The following is a 19909-nucleotide window of genomic DNA, read 5'->3' on the forward strand; positions in this document are numbered from 1 at the left end:
TGTAGCCAGAAGGCAGGGCACACACTGAGGTCACAAGAGAGTTTCATGGCAGCAACTTGCACTGTGTTGCTGTTGGGCCAGTGGCCAGCACTGAGGACAGGCTGTGCCTGATGGGGCTGCTCAGATGTGACAAAACATGGCAGCTGGCTTCCTGCAGGAGTCAGGCTCGCTTTATGCTGCATGACGCAGATTACGGGAAGAATTTCTCTGTGTAATGTGGCAAAACGTGACTACCCTAGAGCAAGCGGCTTGATAAAGACTTCCTAATCTAAACTCACAGTACCAGAAAAGCAAGATGCTAAGCTTTTTGCCATTTGCTAGAAGGAAAAGCCTGGTTTCAGTATAGACCATGCTGGTTTCTGCACTCCTTAAGATGTTTCATGTTGTTCCCGAGGAGCAGGTGCCGGCAGAAATTGCACCTTCAGCTGTTTCATTTGCTGCTCTATGTTTATAGCAAGGCAAGGACTTAACAAACAAGCTGTGATGAAAGCTCTACAATCTTTCCTGATGGAAGCTCCATCTGCAACAAGAGCTTTGGGAAAGCTGAGCCATTTTGGTGGGCTCCTCCTGCCACCATTTTGGGTGAGGAGTGGGGGTGTTGCTGCATGGCTCAACATCTGGTAGGATCAACTGTCCCTACAAATCAATTCTTAGGTTCACAGCCTGAGACAGTTAATAAAACCCCACCAACACAAAACAAAAAAACCCCAAACCCATCAACCAACCAAAATAAACTACAAAACCCCCTAACTGCTTTATTTATATAAGACCCAAGTCACGGTTAGCTAATTTATCTCCTTTTAATTTTCTATGTAAGTGCAAACTCCAAGTATGAACTACTAATAAAGATAGTGGCTTATTCCAGGGGTTGGGACGAACACTGTGGAAAACTTACAGTGCTTGTGTTGGCTTCAGTGAGCAAGTGTTGAAAAGGTCTTAGGAACTGCATATGAAATTAGGCAAAAACAAACCTTTACCCAACATCTCTGCCCCAATCACTTTCCTGTACCACACAGTGAAAGCAGGTCGGCTGCTCAGATCACTAATTAACCAAGCAGAAGGGCTGCACATGCCTGGCACCGCCCACTGAAAAGACCCACCTGTTCACAGGCTTCAGGACAACTCTGATACCAAAGGACCGTACCCCAACACCCCCCCCAAGAGACACACACTCTGATATATCCCCTTTTCCCATTAGAAATGCTGCAGTAATTTGTCAGACCGAGTAGAGATAAAGCAATAAAAGGCTGCAGGATTATTTAAAAAAATTCCAAACAACCAAAGTCCAAAAAAACCTCACTCTACCCCCTCACCCCACCCCTGTGACAAGCAGGTATAGTCTCTTGGCTGGCCAACCAGCTCGCCCAGTGGCACCAGTACTTCTGGTACACAACAGTCTTGATACTAAAATGGCCTTTCACAAACTGGCACTGTCACAGTCTTGCTGGGCTAAGTGGCTGATCAACAGCCCTGGGAGCAGGGAGGCGGCAGGCAGGGGAGGGGGTCAAAATGTGACATCTCATCAACTCAATTTGAAATATGCTTTGCCATCAAGACTTTTCTTTTAATATGTGCTGTATTGTCTGTAAAACTCCAGTCTCCTCAGAAAGGCATCGCCTTCCTTACTGCCTAATAGGACATTATGTTATAAACTGCCAGTTTGAACATGTTGTTCTTTCTGCCAGATTGACTCAACATAGTAAAGAATAATTGCAGCCATTAAAGTGAATTTCATCTCCCTTCTTGTTATATGGGACACCTGCATTTCATAGTTAAGAGAGACACACAAAACCACTAGTAAGATAAAAAGCAGAGAGAGAGAGAGAGAGAAAGACACACACACACACACACACATATATATTTAACAACATAAGCCTTTATGGATGTGTCTGCACAAACATTTGCACTAACACACACCAGCTACCAGTTTTACAGCTCTGAGCACTGGCACTTCTGGGCTTCTGTTCCCAGCTTGGTCCAGGGCACCTGGCCAGCACAGGCTGGGCACGACCCACAGCGTGTGTTGGGAGCTGTGCCAACAGGAAAGAAAAAGGCCAAGTGCAGTGGCATTTGCTCCTTTGTGGATAATAACTCTGTGTCCAGCCTCAGCCTGGGGTGCTGATACAACTGCTGCCACCACAGCCTATTTCCCTGCAATGGGGCAGGTTTAATAGAGCTGAGTCAACCTCCACCCCTGCCTGGGCTGCCTTGGCCACAGCTGCATAGCCTCCCCTGGGGTCAGTCCTGATCCACGGCTGCAGCACACACTGACACACGTGAATGCTGTCCTTGCCCAACGTCTGCTCACCTGCCATTAGCAACAAAAAGGTGTAGCGCTATTTTAGTTCCTAAAGGCCCTGGATTTTGTGCGACCAATTTTCCCAGGCCAGGCTAAACAACTCGGCTTACTTACAACCTGTGCAAACGCTCTTCCTCCTCAATTAGCTTTTATTGAATTGTTGAAGATCCACACAGACTGTACTGGCAAGGCTCGGACATCAGAACAAGCACACTATGTATTGTATACTGTTTAAACTAGTGCCAGTATGTTCTCTTTATATATAATTATCTTTATGTGGGTCAGCTGCCACCCAGCTCCCAGTAAAACCAGTTAAGAGCTGGCACACCTGTGGTACACAGGAAGGATCCTTCTCTCCAAGAACCTCACCCTTGGGAGCATGGCAGTGCTGGACAAAAACCACCAGAACTTACCCCACTCACATGGCAACAAGTATGGTGTTATGCAGAAGAATCAATACCAAGGATTTCAGCATTACCAGGAGATTTGGGGTGTCCCAACTTATGAGGCCCCAGCTGGAGACAGATTGAAGAACCTCCATTCTAAAAGCACCAGGTCCTTTTCCAAGGGGATCTAGAACTTGAAGATACTTGCATCAAGCATCCAGATGGGAGTTAGGCATTCCAAAGTACTCTGCATTTTAGGAAATAGTTACTCTCTTTGCCAGGGTCTGAGCATAGTACAAACCATAAAAAAGGGAGCTGTGTCTGTACAAAACAACGAGCCTCACATTTGCCTAAGGGCAAGGTCAGCCTCTCTGAGCCTAGCACACCTCTGGTCTTTTTACAGGACCCAAGGGTGGCAAACCCACACCAGGAACAGATCTGAAAACAATCTGATGCATTTCACAGATGCCACCCAAATGCCCTTCACATTCAGGTGTGCTCACTCCTTCCCAGGGATGAGATAGGATTAAATTTAACATCAGTACTCCCCTTACAGATCCCAGGAACCATCTACCTGCTTTACAGCATTGCAGCTATGCCCTCTCTAGCTCCTGTTCAGGGACAAATAGCAATAATGCTCAGGAAGTATCAACGGGTGAATAACCATGACCTTCTGGCTCTGACCCTATAAACTGCTTCACCGAGGAGTGGCTGAGAGCTGCTTCAGTTCTGTGAAGTGTGCTTGTCACACACACTCTATGCAAAACTCATGTAAACAAAGTTGGCTGCTCTCTCTGAGCACTTCCACTCAGTACCCCAAAGTTTCAGGAGTTAATACAGCAGGCAATAACAAAATCCAGTCTAATGCCCTGGCTGAGTACAAACAACTATCATCTGAATAAAAGCATGGGAAGGTTGGGCAAAATTAAAAAAAAGAGGGAAGCAACAAATGAGACAGTTTTCCAAGGGAGAGAAAAACATCTTAATATTAACGCAGGACGCAGCACAGACACAAAGTGTCCTGAAGATTTCAAGTATAAGAATTACAGGCACCTACAATTTAATTCTCCTTCTGCCCAGAAAACAAAGCAAACAGCAGTGCTGATGAGAGGTGCCTGCTGAGCAGCTTTGGAGTCAGGTGCTCTCGTATACAGAAGAACAGACCAAGGTACACCTTGAACTGTACCAGTACTTCATACAGGCAGCATTACAGCTTTCCTCAAAGAAAACCTCAGCACTGAAAGGATACCTCAAAACATTCACAGTCCATTCCCCTTGTTCCCGTGTCCTGGCTGTTTTTGGTAAGAGGCCCTGTTAGTATCATTCATGGCAAAAGAAAGGGGGCTGACAGGGAGACATACTAGCAAGAAAAATGCTGAGTTCACAGATTCACTTCTCATCCATCACCAGAAAGATGACGGCAGTTTCAGTCCTTCCTCATCTCTGCCAAACCAAAACTGGCAGCTGGGAAAGTCTTTTTCATCCCTGTTTGCATGTAGAGCACGTCAGTAATCTCGGTGCTTTCCATGCAGCTGGACAGATGCTCACCAGTACCCTGTCCCCAAAACCACCACAAAACTGTATCTCCTTGACTGCATCCAAGCACATGATCCAGAGAGTCTTTGCTGACTTGAAATTTCAGCATCAGTACATGCTCCCCAAACACTTAGGTCTGATAATTTTTTACATGTTATCTCAGTTTGAGGTCACAAGTAGAAAAAAAAAATCTCTTTTTTGCCCATTAATCTTGATTTGTACATCAGCATGAACTTGCCAACGCCGTTAGCAAGCACACTTGCTAACACCCACAGTGCACTCCAGTTACAGTTCACTCAGCTGATTCACATGACTAAATCATTAGATTAAGGACCAAAAGCCCCATGGAGTCATACCATCCTTTGAGCCACAAGCAGTCCAGAAATAAAAATGGATGTCGAAAGAGAGCCTTCTTACTCGCTGTAGTATGTGTTTGGAAAATAAAGAATTATTTTCCCACATAAACCTGAAGAGGGTTTAGTCCCAGGAACTTTGTTCAAAAAAAAGGGGAAGTTCATCACTCCTGCCTCTCTCTCAAGTGTCATGCAACGTAAGAAATAAAGCTGATCAGGCTGCACAAGGTAGAACAATTTGTACACACACACTTCAACTATCAAAGCTAATTTCTTAAGTAAAGCTGGGACAAAATCCCTTATGCACCAAAACCCCCAACTTCACAATGGAAGATTTTATTAAAGAAACACTACAGGGTAACATAGAGCACTTTGTGCTTTTATGCTGTGTGCTCTTAACACAGTCACCTCAAATGCTGCATATGGTTCTGTTCAACTCTGAAAACACAGCAGAAGAGAAAGGTAAGGAAAGCTATTAGGAAACTGTACCATAAAATAAAAGATAAGAAAAATCTGAATTCCAAACAGGATGGAAATGAGAGGACAAGACAGTAGTTCATTACACCGCAATCAAAACACCAAAAAAGTGAGTTTTATGCTCTTTACTCTGATATACTCTAAGAAAAATAAGTGAACACCAAAACTTATTTAAAATAACAAGGTGTTGCTTTTACATCATACGTAACTACTGTGCTGACCCAGACCACTGATTTTTGAAGCATAGATATTTGTAGATTTAACAAGAAGGTACAGGTTCACTGAATCTCCCCACTTCACAACATAAACTAACTGCTCAGTAGCAGGAAGTAAATATTGTAGCCCAGGACTCTCCCACCAGTTCTACTCCTTCTTTAGCAACATCTTTGGTAACCATCAGAATACATCACTGGCCTGGTAGAGCCACTGGAATGAAATAAAGTGTAAGATCCCCACTCCCATCACACATGAAAAACTACAACGTGACAGCAAGTACTGCTTTCCTAAGAATCCCAAGCAGCTCACTGAGTCAATCACAGAGGATTACTGCCTCTGCATTTCACACTTATCTTGCATGCCTGCCTCAAAATCAGAAGCTCCTGTAAAACTCTTGTAGGATGCCCTCAAATTAGTGAGCTTAGGTGCAGACCACGTGCAAGACGCAAGGCACCACCAGTGTCAGTGCAAGCTGCAAACGCGTCCTGAGCACTGGACAAAAACACTGGAAAGGGCCCCTGCTGCTAGCACATGAAGTATCTAAGTAAAGCTGGGTTTAGATGTGCTCATACAAGCCACAAACATCAGCAATGCTCAGTGAAGGCTCTCCAGCCTGCTCAGAGAGCACTGACAGTCATGGTCCTCATGAGCTACCAGATTATGGCTGATAAAGGAGGAAGTGGTTTTAGAGAGATAACAATGTGTTTCCACTCACATCACAGATTCAAGCAAAGATGGAAGAAGTCAACAAATAAATGAAGCAAAAGGTAGCGAGCATTTAAAGCTCTTCCTGAGTAGCCACTATGTTTGGCAGGGTATTATTTGGCCAGGACCCAAAAGGCTACATCTGGCAACAGTATAAGACTTATGACAGATAAGAGAGTAACAAAATATCCTGAGAGAAACTACCAAAAGCACCATCAATGGTGGTCTTCCGTGCACCATCAGAAACCCCTGAGTTGACTGTGGTTCGCTGTGCTGATAGGAAACATTCCATCAAACTAATGGCATAAATTCCCCCAGCATTAGTGCTCAAAGTACCTTCTGAGACATGTCACTGAATCTAGGAAGCTCTATTCCTCTGTGGAATGGCTCTGTATTAAAAGGTCAAGAGTTTATTTCAAATCTCAGCAGCTTTCTGTGATTTCAGTACTCCCCCGTTGAGTGCTAAACCACTTACCATCATGACAGAACTAGAGTCTTGACTCCTCAGTGATCAAGTTACTATTCAATAGCTGGACTGAGTAAGACAGTTACCAGAGGAAGCCTGCAGTTCCTGGTTTATGGTTGGATAGTCTTGGCGCACTGCCTCTCCCCAGAACAGCAGTAATTGGCATCAATGTGGAAGGAAAACTGCCCACTTAATAGTTTTTTAGTGGCCAGAAAACTCTGGCCACTTAAGAGAATTGCCTCTTGCTCAGAGACTTCCCTACATACTTGTAGCTACATCATTCCTGCCTATATGCCAGTGAACTTAGGGTTAAAGAAGAAGAGAAAGAACGCAGCTCTTACTTGAAACCAGAAGATGCTAGGCGACTTTGAGGAGCTCTAAACTACAGCCAACACCCCTGTCAGGTGACCACTGCCATCCTGTTCTGTGTTTGCACAGCTGCTAGCACAGGACCAACACAGCCAGTGTCTAAGCCCTCAGCTCTATGACAGCACAAAACCAATACTGGAATGATGCTACACTTTGAATCATGAGTTATTATTACTTATGAAAGAAGAAGTGGTTTCTAGAGCTTGACAAAATTCTAAACTTAAGATATTCCATGGTGTTATCATCCATGAGATACAGGAAATTTTGTTCACAGTCTTCTTTAATATTAACATATGTTTGGCTTTGGGTTTGTCCTCCCATGTTCCACATACATTTGAACACATGAATGCAGACAGCTGACAAACTTTCCTCTTAATTACTGCTGGTTTACAGCAGTCAGTCAAGGAAGCTGCAGTGACAAGGTAAGGGGTACAGGAAGTACTAATATTTGCCTATTTGATCTCTGAGAGAGGTGGGAGGTGCAACTGGCTGAGGTCAATAATAGGAATCCACATAGAAATATATATGCATCTCACAACAGTGTCTGCTACAGGACAACGGTACTTCTCTTATGCCCCAAATAAAGTGCAGGGCCCCTTGCTTTAGAAACTAATTATATTCTGAGCTTCTACGTACCTGTGTAACTACAGCACCCCCTTACTGCTTTTGCTGTATTAGTTATTCCCCTGGGCTTTTTTCTCTTCTTTGCTGTAATCTGCCCATCATGCAGATTAGTTGCAGCCCAACTATTGCTATGCTTCAGCTGGAGGAAGAGGGGTAATGGAAAGAGGATCTGGGCTTTTTGGTCTAAAATGAAAACACGCTGAGAGAAAGAAAGAAGGCAGCAGCCTCAAAGACACAAACTGGGCCTCAAATGAGTTATCAAGAATTGTCACGCCCTCCCTCCGCCTTGACCTCCCCTCCACAAAATTACCTTGCTCAGCGCAACACAAACACGTGCCAAAAGCCAAGCCCTGTTTATCACACAGGTTACCTTCAGGATCAGGTGAAACTTGAAGAGGTTTGGGAGCCGCTTGGTTCACACTCATTAACTTCTTCTCTCTGGCACTTAGAAACCCCAGACTTGGCAGAACAAGGAGTAATTGGACCTCGGATTTTACCCAGAAGTGGAAGCACAAGAGGTGAACTATTTCACAACTATGTTTAAACAAGTTCCTAGTTTGGTTTGCCTGTCTGGCCCACAAGTATAATAATTATACAACCTATGCTCAAAATTAGGTGCAAGTGACCTCAGAATACCATAATTTATACTTTTAAAAGAGAAACTAGCAACATGTGTTCAAAATCCATCCATCTACTATTAATATTTTTAATTCTTAATTTCTCTTCAGATAGGCCTAGGCAAAGAGATTACTTAATTCTCTGTACAAGTATATATACAGCATCAGGAAACACTGTGAGACAGCATTCCAGTGCTGGCTAACATCTTCCGATATGTAAAAACACCACTGAGTAAGATTAAGTTTTCCTATACTCCAGATTCTTTCCAACCTGTTCCCACAGCTGTTGGATAAAAGTCTCAGAAAGTTAAAACGGAGAAGCATTTGAACCATAATAACCATTATCTGCCAGACCTCTCTAGAAATCGTTTTGTACCAGGAGAGATTGATATTTCCAACTGACAAAAATAGCTACTGCTTTTATGAAAACTTGCAAAAAAAAGAACCAAAACCAATCTCACCCAAATGCGTCCAATTTTTATTTCTTTTCACTGGAGATGCTGAAAAGCATTTTACCCTGGATTATGCAGCTCAGTATGGGCCACTAATAAAAGACTTCATTGCAAAATTGCTGTATTACTGAGTGAAACAATGGCTTCTTTATTAAAATATTTTAAAGACTCCTGAGGGAAATGCGGCACGGCTGGAATGCCCTCAGTGAAAGGTTCATTGCCATGCTATGCACTTCTGCTGTGTAATGTTTTACAAGCTTGGCTGCTCTGTGAATGGGGAGAGTTAGTTCTCAGCTGGTAGAGGCAGCTTGCATAATACCAGACAAGTTAATCGGTAACAAGCAATGCAGGAGACCTTTGTTCCGAGTGTGACATACTCAAATTCCACACTAAGCACATTGACGCTTCTGAGAGTTACTCATTGACATGCTTTATTAAATTGCATGGACTACACCTTGATGCACCAAAAAAGACTAAGTGAGCAGAGCTGCATCCTTCTGATACCTGCCATCCTAAACTGTTGCACTATAACCTCAACCCACAGATCAGCTCATGACTGATATGAAAGCATTTCCAGGGTGGATGATCACAAGCACCGTGCAGCATGCCCGCAGGTCCAGACAATGGCAGCAGGCAGGTGAGGAAGAAGCAAACAGGAAAATGCAAGTTGACAGCCAGCAGAGCACTACTGTAACACGACTCTTTTCTTATAGAAGTGGTTATGGAAAGCATGTCTCTCCACTTCAAGGAGAGTGCTACCCTGTCCACTCTGAATAGCTTGCTAAAACATCCCCCCTGCGCCATTGCCCTCAGCCTCCATGAATAAATGCAAAGGGAAAGAAGGCATAAGGCATGCCTCTCCTGGCACTGTCTGGAATGCCAGACCAAGGACAGCTGGCCTGCAGCAGGTGGAAGACATGCTGCTCCAAAAGCTCAGGCACAGCGCAGCTCTTAACTCTAGGCAGAGCATTTAGTTAATACCAAGTCTTAATGAGGAAAATGATCGTGGTTTTCATCGTCCACAGCACTTGCCTGGACAAAACACATCTGCTGAACTGGCCCGTCCTGTCACCGTTTATCGTACAGCATCACCTCCTATCTCCCCAAGGTTGGATCCAGGCAGCTGAACTTCCAGTGCCAGAACTCGGAGAGCCCCCATCTACCAGAACGCCATAGCTGATCTGTATAGCCAGATGATATTGCCAGTTTGTTTTAAAGGCTTAGAAGCAGCAAGCCAGTCTCACTGGTGCAAGGCTGAGCATGGGAATGAAGAGCTTCCAGTGATACATTGCACAGTCTGCCAGTCCCCAGCCTTACTCTTGACCACTGCACAGCTGAAATTCAAAGACGTGACAGGGAAAAAATCCAACAATCATGACAGTTCCCTCAGAAGACAGACGAAACCCACTCTTCTTTGATAACAGCAAAGTCATCCCCCTTTGATAGGTTATTTTCATGTCTGTGGGTGCCACAAATAGCTCTGAGGCCAGTGAGAAGGCCAGCAAACGATACTCGAGGAGGACCTTGCTACTGCGGGGCTGGAAAGCCGCCCGTGACGCTGAAAGCTGACACATCTCCCCCCACAGTCCTGCTGCCCAAGGCAGAGCCTGACGGCACCTGGCAGCCATGTGGTGGCACAGACACAGCACCCCGAGGTGCCAGTGCAAAGAGTACCCATAGGGACACTAGAGTATATGTAAGTACACATACACAAATACATGTCGACTACTAAAGATTTTGTAATCATGCCAAGAGACCCCGTGAGACCGACTTGATCGCCCCAACACCACGGCATAAGAACATAAAGCCAGCGTGGGTGGCTCAGCAGGTTGCACCACCCTGGAGAGACCTTTCAGGTTACCCCAGATGCATGCAGTCTATCATCCCTGGAGCGTTTTGCAGCATTACAAATGCCCTTTTGGAATTGCTCACACACACAAAAAAACCCCAAACCCAAAAACTTTGAATTGCACAGTATGAGCAACAATGTATATGCAGAGCATGCCAAAGCCCAGAAATACTGGTTTTGTTATAACTGCAGTTCTAGGCTACTGTTTTGTAAATTATGTAGATTCCTGCATAATCTGAAAAGTACTCAGCCACTTAAGACCCAGTGGACTGAGGTGTGTGTACAGCACCACCTCCTGTAGGAAATTTTACTCACTGTACTTCCAGTGATGTGAATATGATCTTCACTGACTGATTTTTAATTTGCCTTCACTTCTTTAAGGAGGCACGTAAACTGTGAAGTCTTTTAGCCACAACACCTTGTATGAAGTACTTTGATTAAAAACTTTTCCAGGAATGACCAATTTCAAGGAAATTTGTCTAGAGAATGATGATTCACCAGATCCAATGGTTTGCAAGCTTCTATTTCAACAACATATTTATCAGAAATGTTCCTCAGGTGAGTTGAGAAACAGAATCATCTTTCAACACATGTACATGACACATCTCTAGTCTGCTAAATAAAGCAGTTCCTTGGCATATAAAATATGCAAGTTCCAGTCCTTGCTCTACCTGACTCAGAAAGAACATGAATGTAGGTGAGTACTGTGATTGCTTGCTCCAAAAGTATCTCCCTTATAAAAAATAGAAAAAACCAAACTGACAAGAGGCAGAGCAGTATCTGATTTGGATGTGGGAAACAAATGCAACCCTCTGCTCTGAAAGAATGTCCTACACAACATCAGTTGATACGAAAAATTAAGAAACTCCTGGGTAAGCCTTCACTTGTGAATCACTCATAAAACCCCATCATCTCACAAATACTCCATTGCTATCAGTCTCCCTTCTCTACTTCCTCCTTTCTTTCCTCTCCTCATTAAAATGGGAAACTGATGACAAGCCTGAGAAAACGGACTGTTCTGAGCTATTTGTGTCTATCCATTGTCACTTGTGAAAATACATTTTGTACTGATATGAGGACACACAAGTCTATGAAGTGAAAAAGTAAGTGCCTGACCCTGTAAGTCAAACAACTCATCTAAGAGGCTTCAGGGCAATATTCACCCTCCTCTTTTATCACTAAACTAGTAATAAAAAGAGCAGTTACAGCTCTACAACTGAAAATACACTGATTTTTCCATTGCAACCAGTTGTGTTTTTGGCTCAACTGCATAATCCCTCCTCTCTTGAGCCAAAGTGAGTTATTCATTAATTCTGATATTCGTTAGTCACTGCCTAAAACATCAAGTAGTTTGTAGAACAAAAATAGGATTTAAGGGTCAAACTAGTGGGACTAAGTGCTTGTATTTGCTTTTGGGGTTGGTTTGTTTGTTTGAGGGGGTTTTAAGATTAAAAGTGAACTTTCCTTTTTTCCAGGTCCATGGAAAATAGGTCTAAGAAAAAAAAAAAGAAAAACTCCTGTACTATATTATTTATATATAGTGTTCTAAACTAAGTGCACAAGCTAACCCTTATTTAGCTAATTAGTCCTTGCTGTTCCCAAGACAGTTGTGCTCTCTCCTTTCCCCAAGTACTCCATGGTCATGATTCTTGGGAGAAAGGTCACAACCTTGCACTTCCTAGTGACAGTCAATTTAGTGCAAACCACCAAAGTCACCTAGAGTTTGCTATTAACTCCAGGAAGCATTTGATCTAACCCTCAATTACATATCTCATCTCCCCTTAGAAGTCTCCTTTTGTGGACAATCAGACAGCAGCTGCCATTGCAAAACCTTTTCAAATTTCAGTTATATCTGAAACCATGGGTGATGAAAACTGCCGAGAAGGGTGGAGAAATCTTAAGATAAGCAGTATCTGACACTAAGGCTACCTGAGTTCTCAGGAAAGCTCTGGAGTGTTCCCTTCTACACAGGAACATGCCTTTATTGTGCTTCCATAAATACAATCTATTTAAGGTTCATGATAGGACAGTAGATCAACCCCTTTCCATTTCCATTTGGTTCTGGAAGTCCAAAAGTCCCAAAACCAATTAACACACAGACCAACCTATTCAGCTTTCTAACCACAAAGTGGTAACAGCAGCAGTCCCTCCATCTTGTCTCCAAGGTCCTCTGGGCACTGCTGACCCTGCAGATGTGCACACAGAACATGTGGCCAAAAAAGAGTTAGGACTGTGGCATGAATCCCTAATAAACTGCTTTAGCATTAACAGTGCAAGCACTGCACACACCAGCCAACAGATACAGCCAAGGCTTTCTTTGTACAAACCCACTGGGCTCAATTTAAGCTCAGAGATACTGGAAGTTGTCCATTTTTAATGACACCTTGGAAATGCTTTAAAAAGCTGCAACTTTGTTGATACTGGCTGCCTTTCTAAGTATTGAATTTCACTAGTCTATGCCTTAAACTAGATGCAATTTCCTAGCAAACAGCACTTTATCTCACACATTATTTCATGAAGGGAGATGGTGATGCAGTCAGCTCTTCCTCACTCCCCAATGAAACCACTATTTTGGCAATGTAAAATTATCCAAGCCGGGACAATTCTTGCTGCTCCATAGTTCTGCTGTAACTTGACAGCAATACACTCACAAATACATGTAACCAGTAAAACACAAGCTATGGATGCACTGGAAAAACATCTTCACTGACACAGAGATCCATTGAAGAAATGATTACACACCACTTCAACTCCTTGTACAGACCTTAGTTTTGAGGCACGGAATTAAGTGAATGAGCTTGTTCTGGTTTTCATAGTGAGTACTTCTGTCTTTATAAACTCCCCTAATTTAACATTTTCCCATTTTACTGGACCTTAATGAAAGCATACAAAGCCAAAATCAGATAATAATTAGTAAGTTAACGTAAAACACAGGAAATACAAAATGATGTGCATAAGTATGACTGTCTAAAAATAAACCTGGACTCTATTTGGACAACCTAAATCCCTAGTGCCTGTAATATTCCAAGCTCCACACGAGCTCACTGTAGAAACAATCTAGATCAGGAATCATGGTGGTCATCCAAGGGCTAAGAAGGTGCCCCCGCAGGAGCACCGTTAGGGCTTACATTCAGTGCCAAGGACACAGGATGTTCAGACAAAGAGACTACTATATTCATTCAAGAAAAATGCATGGATGATTTTTTTATAGTATCAGAATTACATGAGTTAAATGCCCTTAAAAAACTTCTGCTTTTGTGTCTAGTCTGGTCTTCAACACAGCTACTCACCAGCTTCAAAGACTGTCAAGAATAGCTTTTCACTTAACAACTTCCTGTTGTTGAGTACACGTTTGTCTAGCGGGTCTTACCTCCAAAAGCCCATCTTCAGGAAGGTCTGTGCAGTGAACAGCATTCTGAATCTTGTCCTTCCCAAAGACAGCACGCAGAGTTCCAGGTCGGAGGTGACGGGCTAATTCCTATTGAACACAAGCAAACCAGAAGACCTTTGTGAACCACACTGTTCTTTTATATCATGGACACAAAAATAATCTTATAAAATAAAACTTTTTGTGCTATTAAAGTATGTGTAGTACACTCTAAAAGAAAACAAAGATTGAGAGCAGCCCTAAAGAGAAGGACTTGGGGGTGCTGGTGGACGAGAAGTTGACATGACCCATCAATGTGCACTCACAGCCCAGAAAGCCAAACATATCCTGGGCTGCATCAAAAGCAGCGTGGCCAGCAGGTCAGAGCAAGTGATTCTCCCACTCTGCTCCACTCTAGTATGGAGTACCCCACCTGGAGTACTGCATCCAGCTCTGAGGCCCCCAACATAAGAAGGATGTGGACCTGCTGGAGCAAGCCCAGAGCAGAGCCATGAAGATGACCAGAGGGACTGAACATCTCCCCTATAAAGACAGGTTGAGAAAGCTGAAGTTGTTCATCCTGGAGAAGACAAGGCTCCAAGGAGACCTTATAGCAGCCTTCCAGTACCTAAAGGGGGCTACAAGAAAGCTGGAGCTTACTAGGGCATGTAGTGATAGGACAAAGGGAAATGGTTTTAAACTGAAAGAAGGTAGGTTTAGATTAAATACCAGGAAGAAATTCTTTAGGTTTAGATTAGATATTAGGAAGAAACTCTTTACTGTGAGGTTGGTGAGACATTGGAGCAGGTTGGTGGACATTGGAGCAGGTTGCCCAGAGAAGTTGTGGATGCCCCATCCCTGAAAGTGTTCAAGGCCAGGTTGGATAGGGCTTTGAGGAAGCTAGTCTAGTGGAAGGTATCCCTGCCCATGGCAAGGGGGTTGGAACTAGATGATCTTGAAAGTTCCTTCCAACTCAAATCATTCCATGATTCTATGAAGAGAGAAATTCCAGCCTGTACTACACACATAAGTCAACTGCTGAAAAAACATGACCAAAACTATGAAAACTACCTGCTTGAAACTGGGCCAATCAAGCCATCTTGGGTGAAACACAGGATCCTTCATATTGCAGATACACCTCACTGGCACTTGTATAACACAATTAGCTCATGTTAACACCTTTGCAGCTCTCAAGAACAGGCCTGCTGTCCTTAGTCAGCAGACACAAGTGCTCTACCTTGCAGATTGCCTCCCCTAACACTGAACTACCTGCCTCAAAACATGACATTTGTGAAGTCCAGCTCCTGAACAGCCTTAGTCTTCTCCTCTGACACCCTGACTACTGTCAACATCTGGTCCCCTTTAAGGATCAGTCCAGACTCTCTCTACATCTTTCTCTGTTCTTTGAAATTAACATTTCAATACTCTTCCTCATCTATATGCCAGATACCTCTAGGCCTCTCAGAGGCCTTTTTACTCAGGTCCTGAGATAACATTCCTCCCCTACCTCTTTACTGTGGTATTTCTCCCATCTTGTGCCACAGAGGACTGTCTTTATTGGCTCTCCCCTGCACCACACTCTTTCTTTCAAGCCATAATTCTGTCCTGATGTACTTCTCTGCACTATCACCTTGCAGTGTTGTCTTTTAACCCCTTTCCTATGCCACCTGTGCTACACTTGTTGGCCTCTCTTTTCAAAACCCTGAGGCTCATCTCCAAGCCTGCCTCATGCACAGTGAAATTCAGCGGTGATAGCATTAACCCAATTTTCCCTCCTTAAAACCCTCTGGATGTTCTCCTGTGAGTACCTGTGAGGGGAGAGGTGGATGATAAGCTCACACTACAGCTACAGAACAAAGAAAACAATTATTTCCTTGCTAACAGAGCCTACATCAGCTCCTTTCTGAAAAGGCACTGGGTACATTAGGGTGTAATCACTTTGGAAGTGGCCAGTGCAGTTTCACTGTGCCACTCCCAGGTGTTTGTTTCAGTGTCACAGCTGGAGGTTACTGTTCCCCCAGCCGAGTCATCAAACTGGATTGTCCAAGCATTTCTTAACTTTCAGTGTCAAATGGGTTCAAAGTGACTTCATCAGTAGCTCTTGGCTGACCTGGAAAATTTTGCACAGGTACAGACGAGAACCACTCTCATGGTGCATGCTCTGTTCTGGGATGGCAGTGGATGTTTTAAGCTAGTCCCAAAAGACCTCACAAGAGCATTATCTGACAACAGCCTTTACCCACTTTCCAGCTTCACCCATTTGTCACGTCTCATTACTAAACTAAGACAACTGGACTTTAAGGGCAAGATCTTCTCTTAGCCCAGCAAGTCCTAGATATTTTTCTGTCCTAACAATTAACAGTTATTATGATCTGTTACCAACCCGGAAGACAATTAAGGTTGGAGTGTGTATAACCCAAAACATGATATGAGGAGAAGTTTCAGTTCCTCATTGTTAATGTGTGTACATCACAGGTTATACAAGATCTTTTTATATGTCAAGGACATTTGAATAAGAAACACTCAACATCAAACGAATTTTGTTCCAGGGGAAAGTTCAAGAGTTTCACTTTAAAAAAAAAAAGCCCCAAGGAGAAAAAAAAAAAATCTCCTCTACATGGTCCTCCTTAAAGGCTTGAGATAAGGAAGTCTGCTGGAGAAACAAAAGTCACATGCCAGTTAACTATAGCTATGTGACACTTTAATCAAGCCTTCCTTCAAACAATTGTTGATTGCAGTATCAACTAGCTGTCTGGAAGCCAGCAATAGCAATGGAGCTTTTCAATCATTTGAATGAAAGTTTGGGAACATTAGAAAAAAGATTATTGTGGCTATGAAACCTTTGCAAACCATTTAGCAAGAAACAGTTCAGATCTAAAAAGCTACAGTTTGGTATTTCATATTCTGTTTATTTGCTGTCCATCAAATTCTTTTGCTCAAACAAAAGATTTCCATCTTTTGTTCCATCCTCCAAAAGGTCCAGATGTGCTGCTTCTTACAAAAATTTTGAAAGATTTCTCTTGACCCATCTTTCTCATCAAATCCACTATTTTTTTAATCTTTGTTCTTTAAAAGCAGCTATGGTGTCCTGACTTATCATTTGTCCTAAGCTCTCATTTCTACTTCACAACTTCATAACAAAAGACCTCACATTTCTACCTGTGGACTCACTCTCTCACTAACAGAGGCAAAAGCTCCTACTGTTGCACTGCACAGTCTCCTGTTCTTCAATGCAGGATGTTACACATTCTCCTGCCCTCCTGAAACCCATCTTGCACAAAAAGGGACTCATTCTGTTCTGCCTGGGATTGCATTGGATCAGAAGTACCAAAGGTAGGTCCTCCAGCACTGTACATTGTTAGCACTTGATTAATAAGAACTTAAATAAGCCTTTCTTACTCTCGGTTAACAAAGAGAATGATGCAGTCTTTACTTATATTTATATAACCCAAAAAAGTAAAATAATTGTCATTTCCGAAGTTTTACTATTCCAATGCTTTCTTGCTACACCACTGATGAACCATGAAGGAATAAGGCCTTCATAAATGATGGAGATACAAAGAGCTATACAGCTCATATATAGGTGTCCTTGTGTATGTATGGCTGGAAATCTTGTGAATGTTTCAGGGAAGGAGGAAGATAGTTCCTTATAGAACTTATTCCTCATAGCAAGTACTAATATACAGTCTTCTGGTTCATGACAGGAAGGTTACCAATCATTTTATTTACAGAACCTCATCGGCAACAACGGGGAGATACAAATAGTGGGGTTTGGGTTGGTTCCACCACATCCCATCATCCCTCTTTTAAGCCTCTATTTCCTAAGCTTTCTGCTGAGTTTAGTTTCTGGAGTATGTGTTTCATGCACTGGTTTTCAAAAACTTCTTGAAAGGAGTTGAGAGTAGGATGATGGAGGAGTTACGAGCAGCTACAGCTCTACCATATGCACGACAGGAGACTACTATGCGTGTGCTGGAACTTCATGTGCATGTGTAAATGGGGATGACACAAAACTGGCACCTCACACAAAGAATACACTGTCTGTGGCAAAACAAACCAGGGCTGCTGTACCAAAAGGTTTTCTCCTCTTTGGTCTTATTCAGCAGGCTATTTGATCACACCTTACAGGCTGGGCTTTGTTCTACCCAGAGCCTTTCGAAGATCCTTATCCTATACAAGATACAAATGCATATATCTCCTTTCTCTTTGGCATGTAACTGTGTCCAGTGCAACGCTGCCTGTATCAAGCACTTAGCACATTTCTAAAGTCTTTCTATTTCTATACAAGTGAAAGGAAACAAAAATGTCACCAATGCCAGTAATATGTCAAAATCCGACAGAAAAATCATCATAACCATATTCATAAGCAAAGCTCATTAACTGCTTTTCCTCCAAATGGTTGTTTTTTTCATGGGCTGGATGGCAAGTTATATAGAACAGCAACATGTATTCCAGCCAAAACCTCAGATTTCAAGAAAATTTAGCCTAAACAGTAAATTTCAAGAAAATTTGGCCAGGTTTCTTAAAGCATCTGTCCTGAATACTTAATCTGGTATCTAGAAAGGCTAAAAGACCACTGCCTTTAGACAGTACAAACTCTGAATGGATCAAAACAACACAAAGGAACTTCTAAAACCTAAAATTTTGTTCTACTTGAACATAAACTAGAACAAGTGAACCTTGAAAATTTGTTACTGGTCCTCTTGAATGAAGCAAAACAAAAATAAGAGAGTTTGTGATCAAACCCTCTCTACCCACAGTGTGCTCATAGGGTAGGTTCATTCTTTTAGGTTTGCTTTCAAACCAGCAGCATTCAGAGAATCTCTTGGCCTACAAAAGACTCTGCAAAGTCCCCTTTAAGCCCTCAGTAAAATAGTTTTCCTACTCTAGCTGGGCCCTGACTGTGTGCCTGCTCCTTGCTCTTCTTGGCATTTCTCATTCATCACACTTTCTGAAGGCTTTATGTTGATGGTCTCACCACCTCTGCTTTCTCCACCCTGCATTCATGAAGCTTTTTCCTTCTGCAGTTCTCCGCTGCCATCATGAAAGAGATGGTCCCTCTTTCCCTTTGAGGGTGCCAACTGATCCAGAAGGCAGTAGCCAGCCTTGGGCAGACAAGGAAGTGCCTTTCTCCTTTTAAGGACCAGCTTTGCCCTTGTCAAGAGAACAGAACACACATTAACTGTGAACAAACAAAATAATGTAAATTCCACTCACTGTGGAATTTGTCTGGCTGAACTCGAGGCATTGGAAAGCCTACTGCCTTGTCCAAGCAAGGCACCTGAGCCTCCTCTGTAGTGAGCTGAAGGTGATAAGCCCTTTCAGGAAAAACAACCAAAACAACTTTTGCAGTACAGCAGTTATGCAAGCCAGGTAGGATAAATGCCTGTCTTTTCTCATCATTATAGCTCTTTAGCTGGCTTTTATTTTCAGGGCATTTTAGCACAAGTCATATCACATACTGCTGGCTGCAGCAGGAAGCTGGACGAAATACTCATTCCTACACAAGCCATCAGCAAGAAGCAACGGGATAAAAGCAGCACAGTCTTTGTCATGCAGAGTACAATACTAAACAAGCATCTCTTGTAAAGTTCATTGAAGCTAAGAAACACCTTAACAGTACTGTTACTGAGAACCACCTCAGCTGATCAGTCTGATACCACCTCCACAGAAGTTCCCATCCAAAGGCAAATGCTTAACTATCAAAATGAAATCTGTGGTCACAGGTGACCTCATGCAGGATACCAAAAAGGCTAACTTGCCTCAGCCTGCTTCACATGTTTTCTTTGCAGCCAACAAACTCGAGCCAATCACTTGTGATGTGTGTGTTTTCCCACTGGTTACCCCAGCTCTGTCCTGGTTTATGCTCCTCAGTTCCATGCAGTAAGCCACTTTGAAATCAACATCATCAATTTTCTACTCCTGTAGCAATTCAAGGTCCATTTCATCACACCTAAATGCAGTGCTAAGCCTTCTGTCTAAATTACTGGAGAAAAAATCTACATAAGATGGTGCTGTTGCCACCGTAAAAACTTTAACTACGGAAGAGTTTTTTGCCTTGAAACCTGGGGTCTGCCTGTGGAAAGTTACTTCATAAAGGTTCTAAATACAAAACCAGGTCAATGTCAAACAGCATGCAAGAGGTTTCTTCCAGCTTAAGTTTCAAAAACCAATCCAGAACAGAAGTTGCTTG

General features: G+C 42.9%; 1 protein-coding gene across 2 annotated transcripts in view; it reads right to left on the bottom strand.

Annotated features, from left to right (window-relative positions):
* The window catches only part of NME7 (NME/NM23 family member 7), a 76027-nt gene that overhangs the window by 698 nt on the left and 55420 nt on the right, over positions 1–19909 (bottom strand). For both annotated transcript variants that reach the window (XM_018074619.2, XM_018074618.2), the window contains exon 11: positions 13720–13827. In XM_018074619.2, coding sequence (XP_017930108.2) covers positions 13720–13827 — 108 coding nt within the window. The remainder of the gene's footprint in view (positions 1–13719; positions 13828–19909) is intronic.

This window comes from Manacus vitellinus, unplaced genomic scaffold, assembly GCF_001715985.3.
Source record: "Manacus vitellinus isolate BGI_N305 unplaced genomic scaffold, ASM171598v3 scaffold_28_pilon, whole genome shotgun sequence".
In the NCBI taxonomy this organism is placed as follows: domain Eukaryota; kingdom Metazoa; phylum Chordata; class Aves; order Passeriformes; family Pipridae; genus Manacus; species Manacus vitellinus.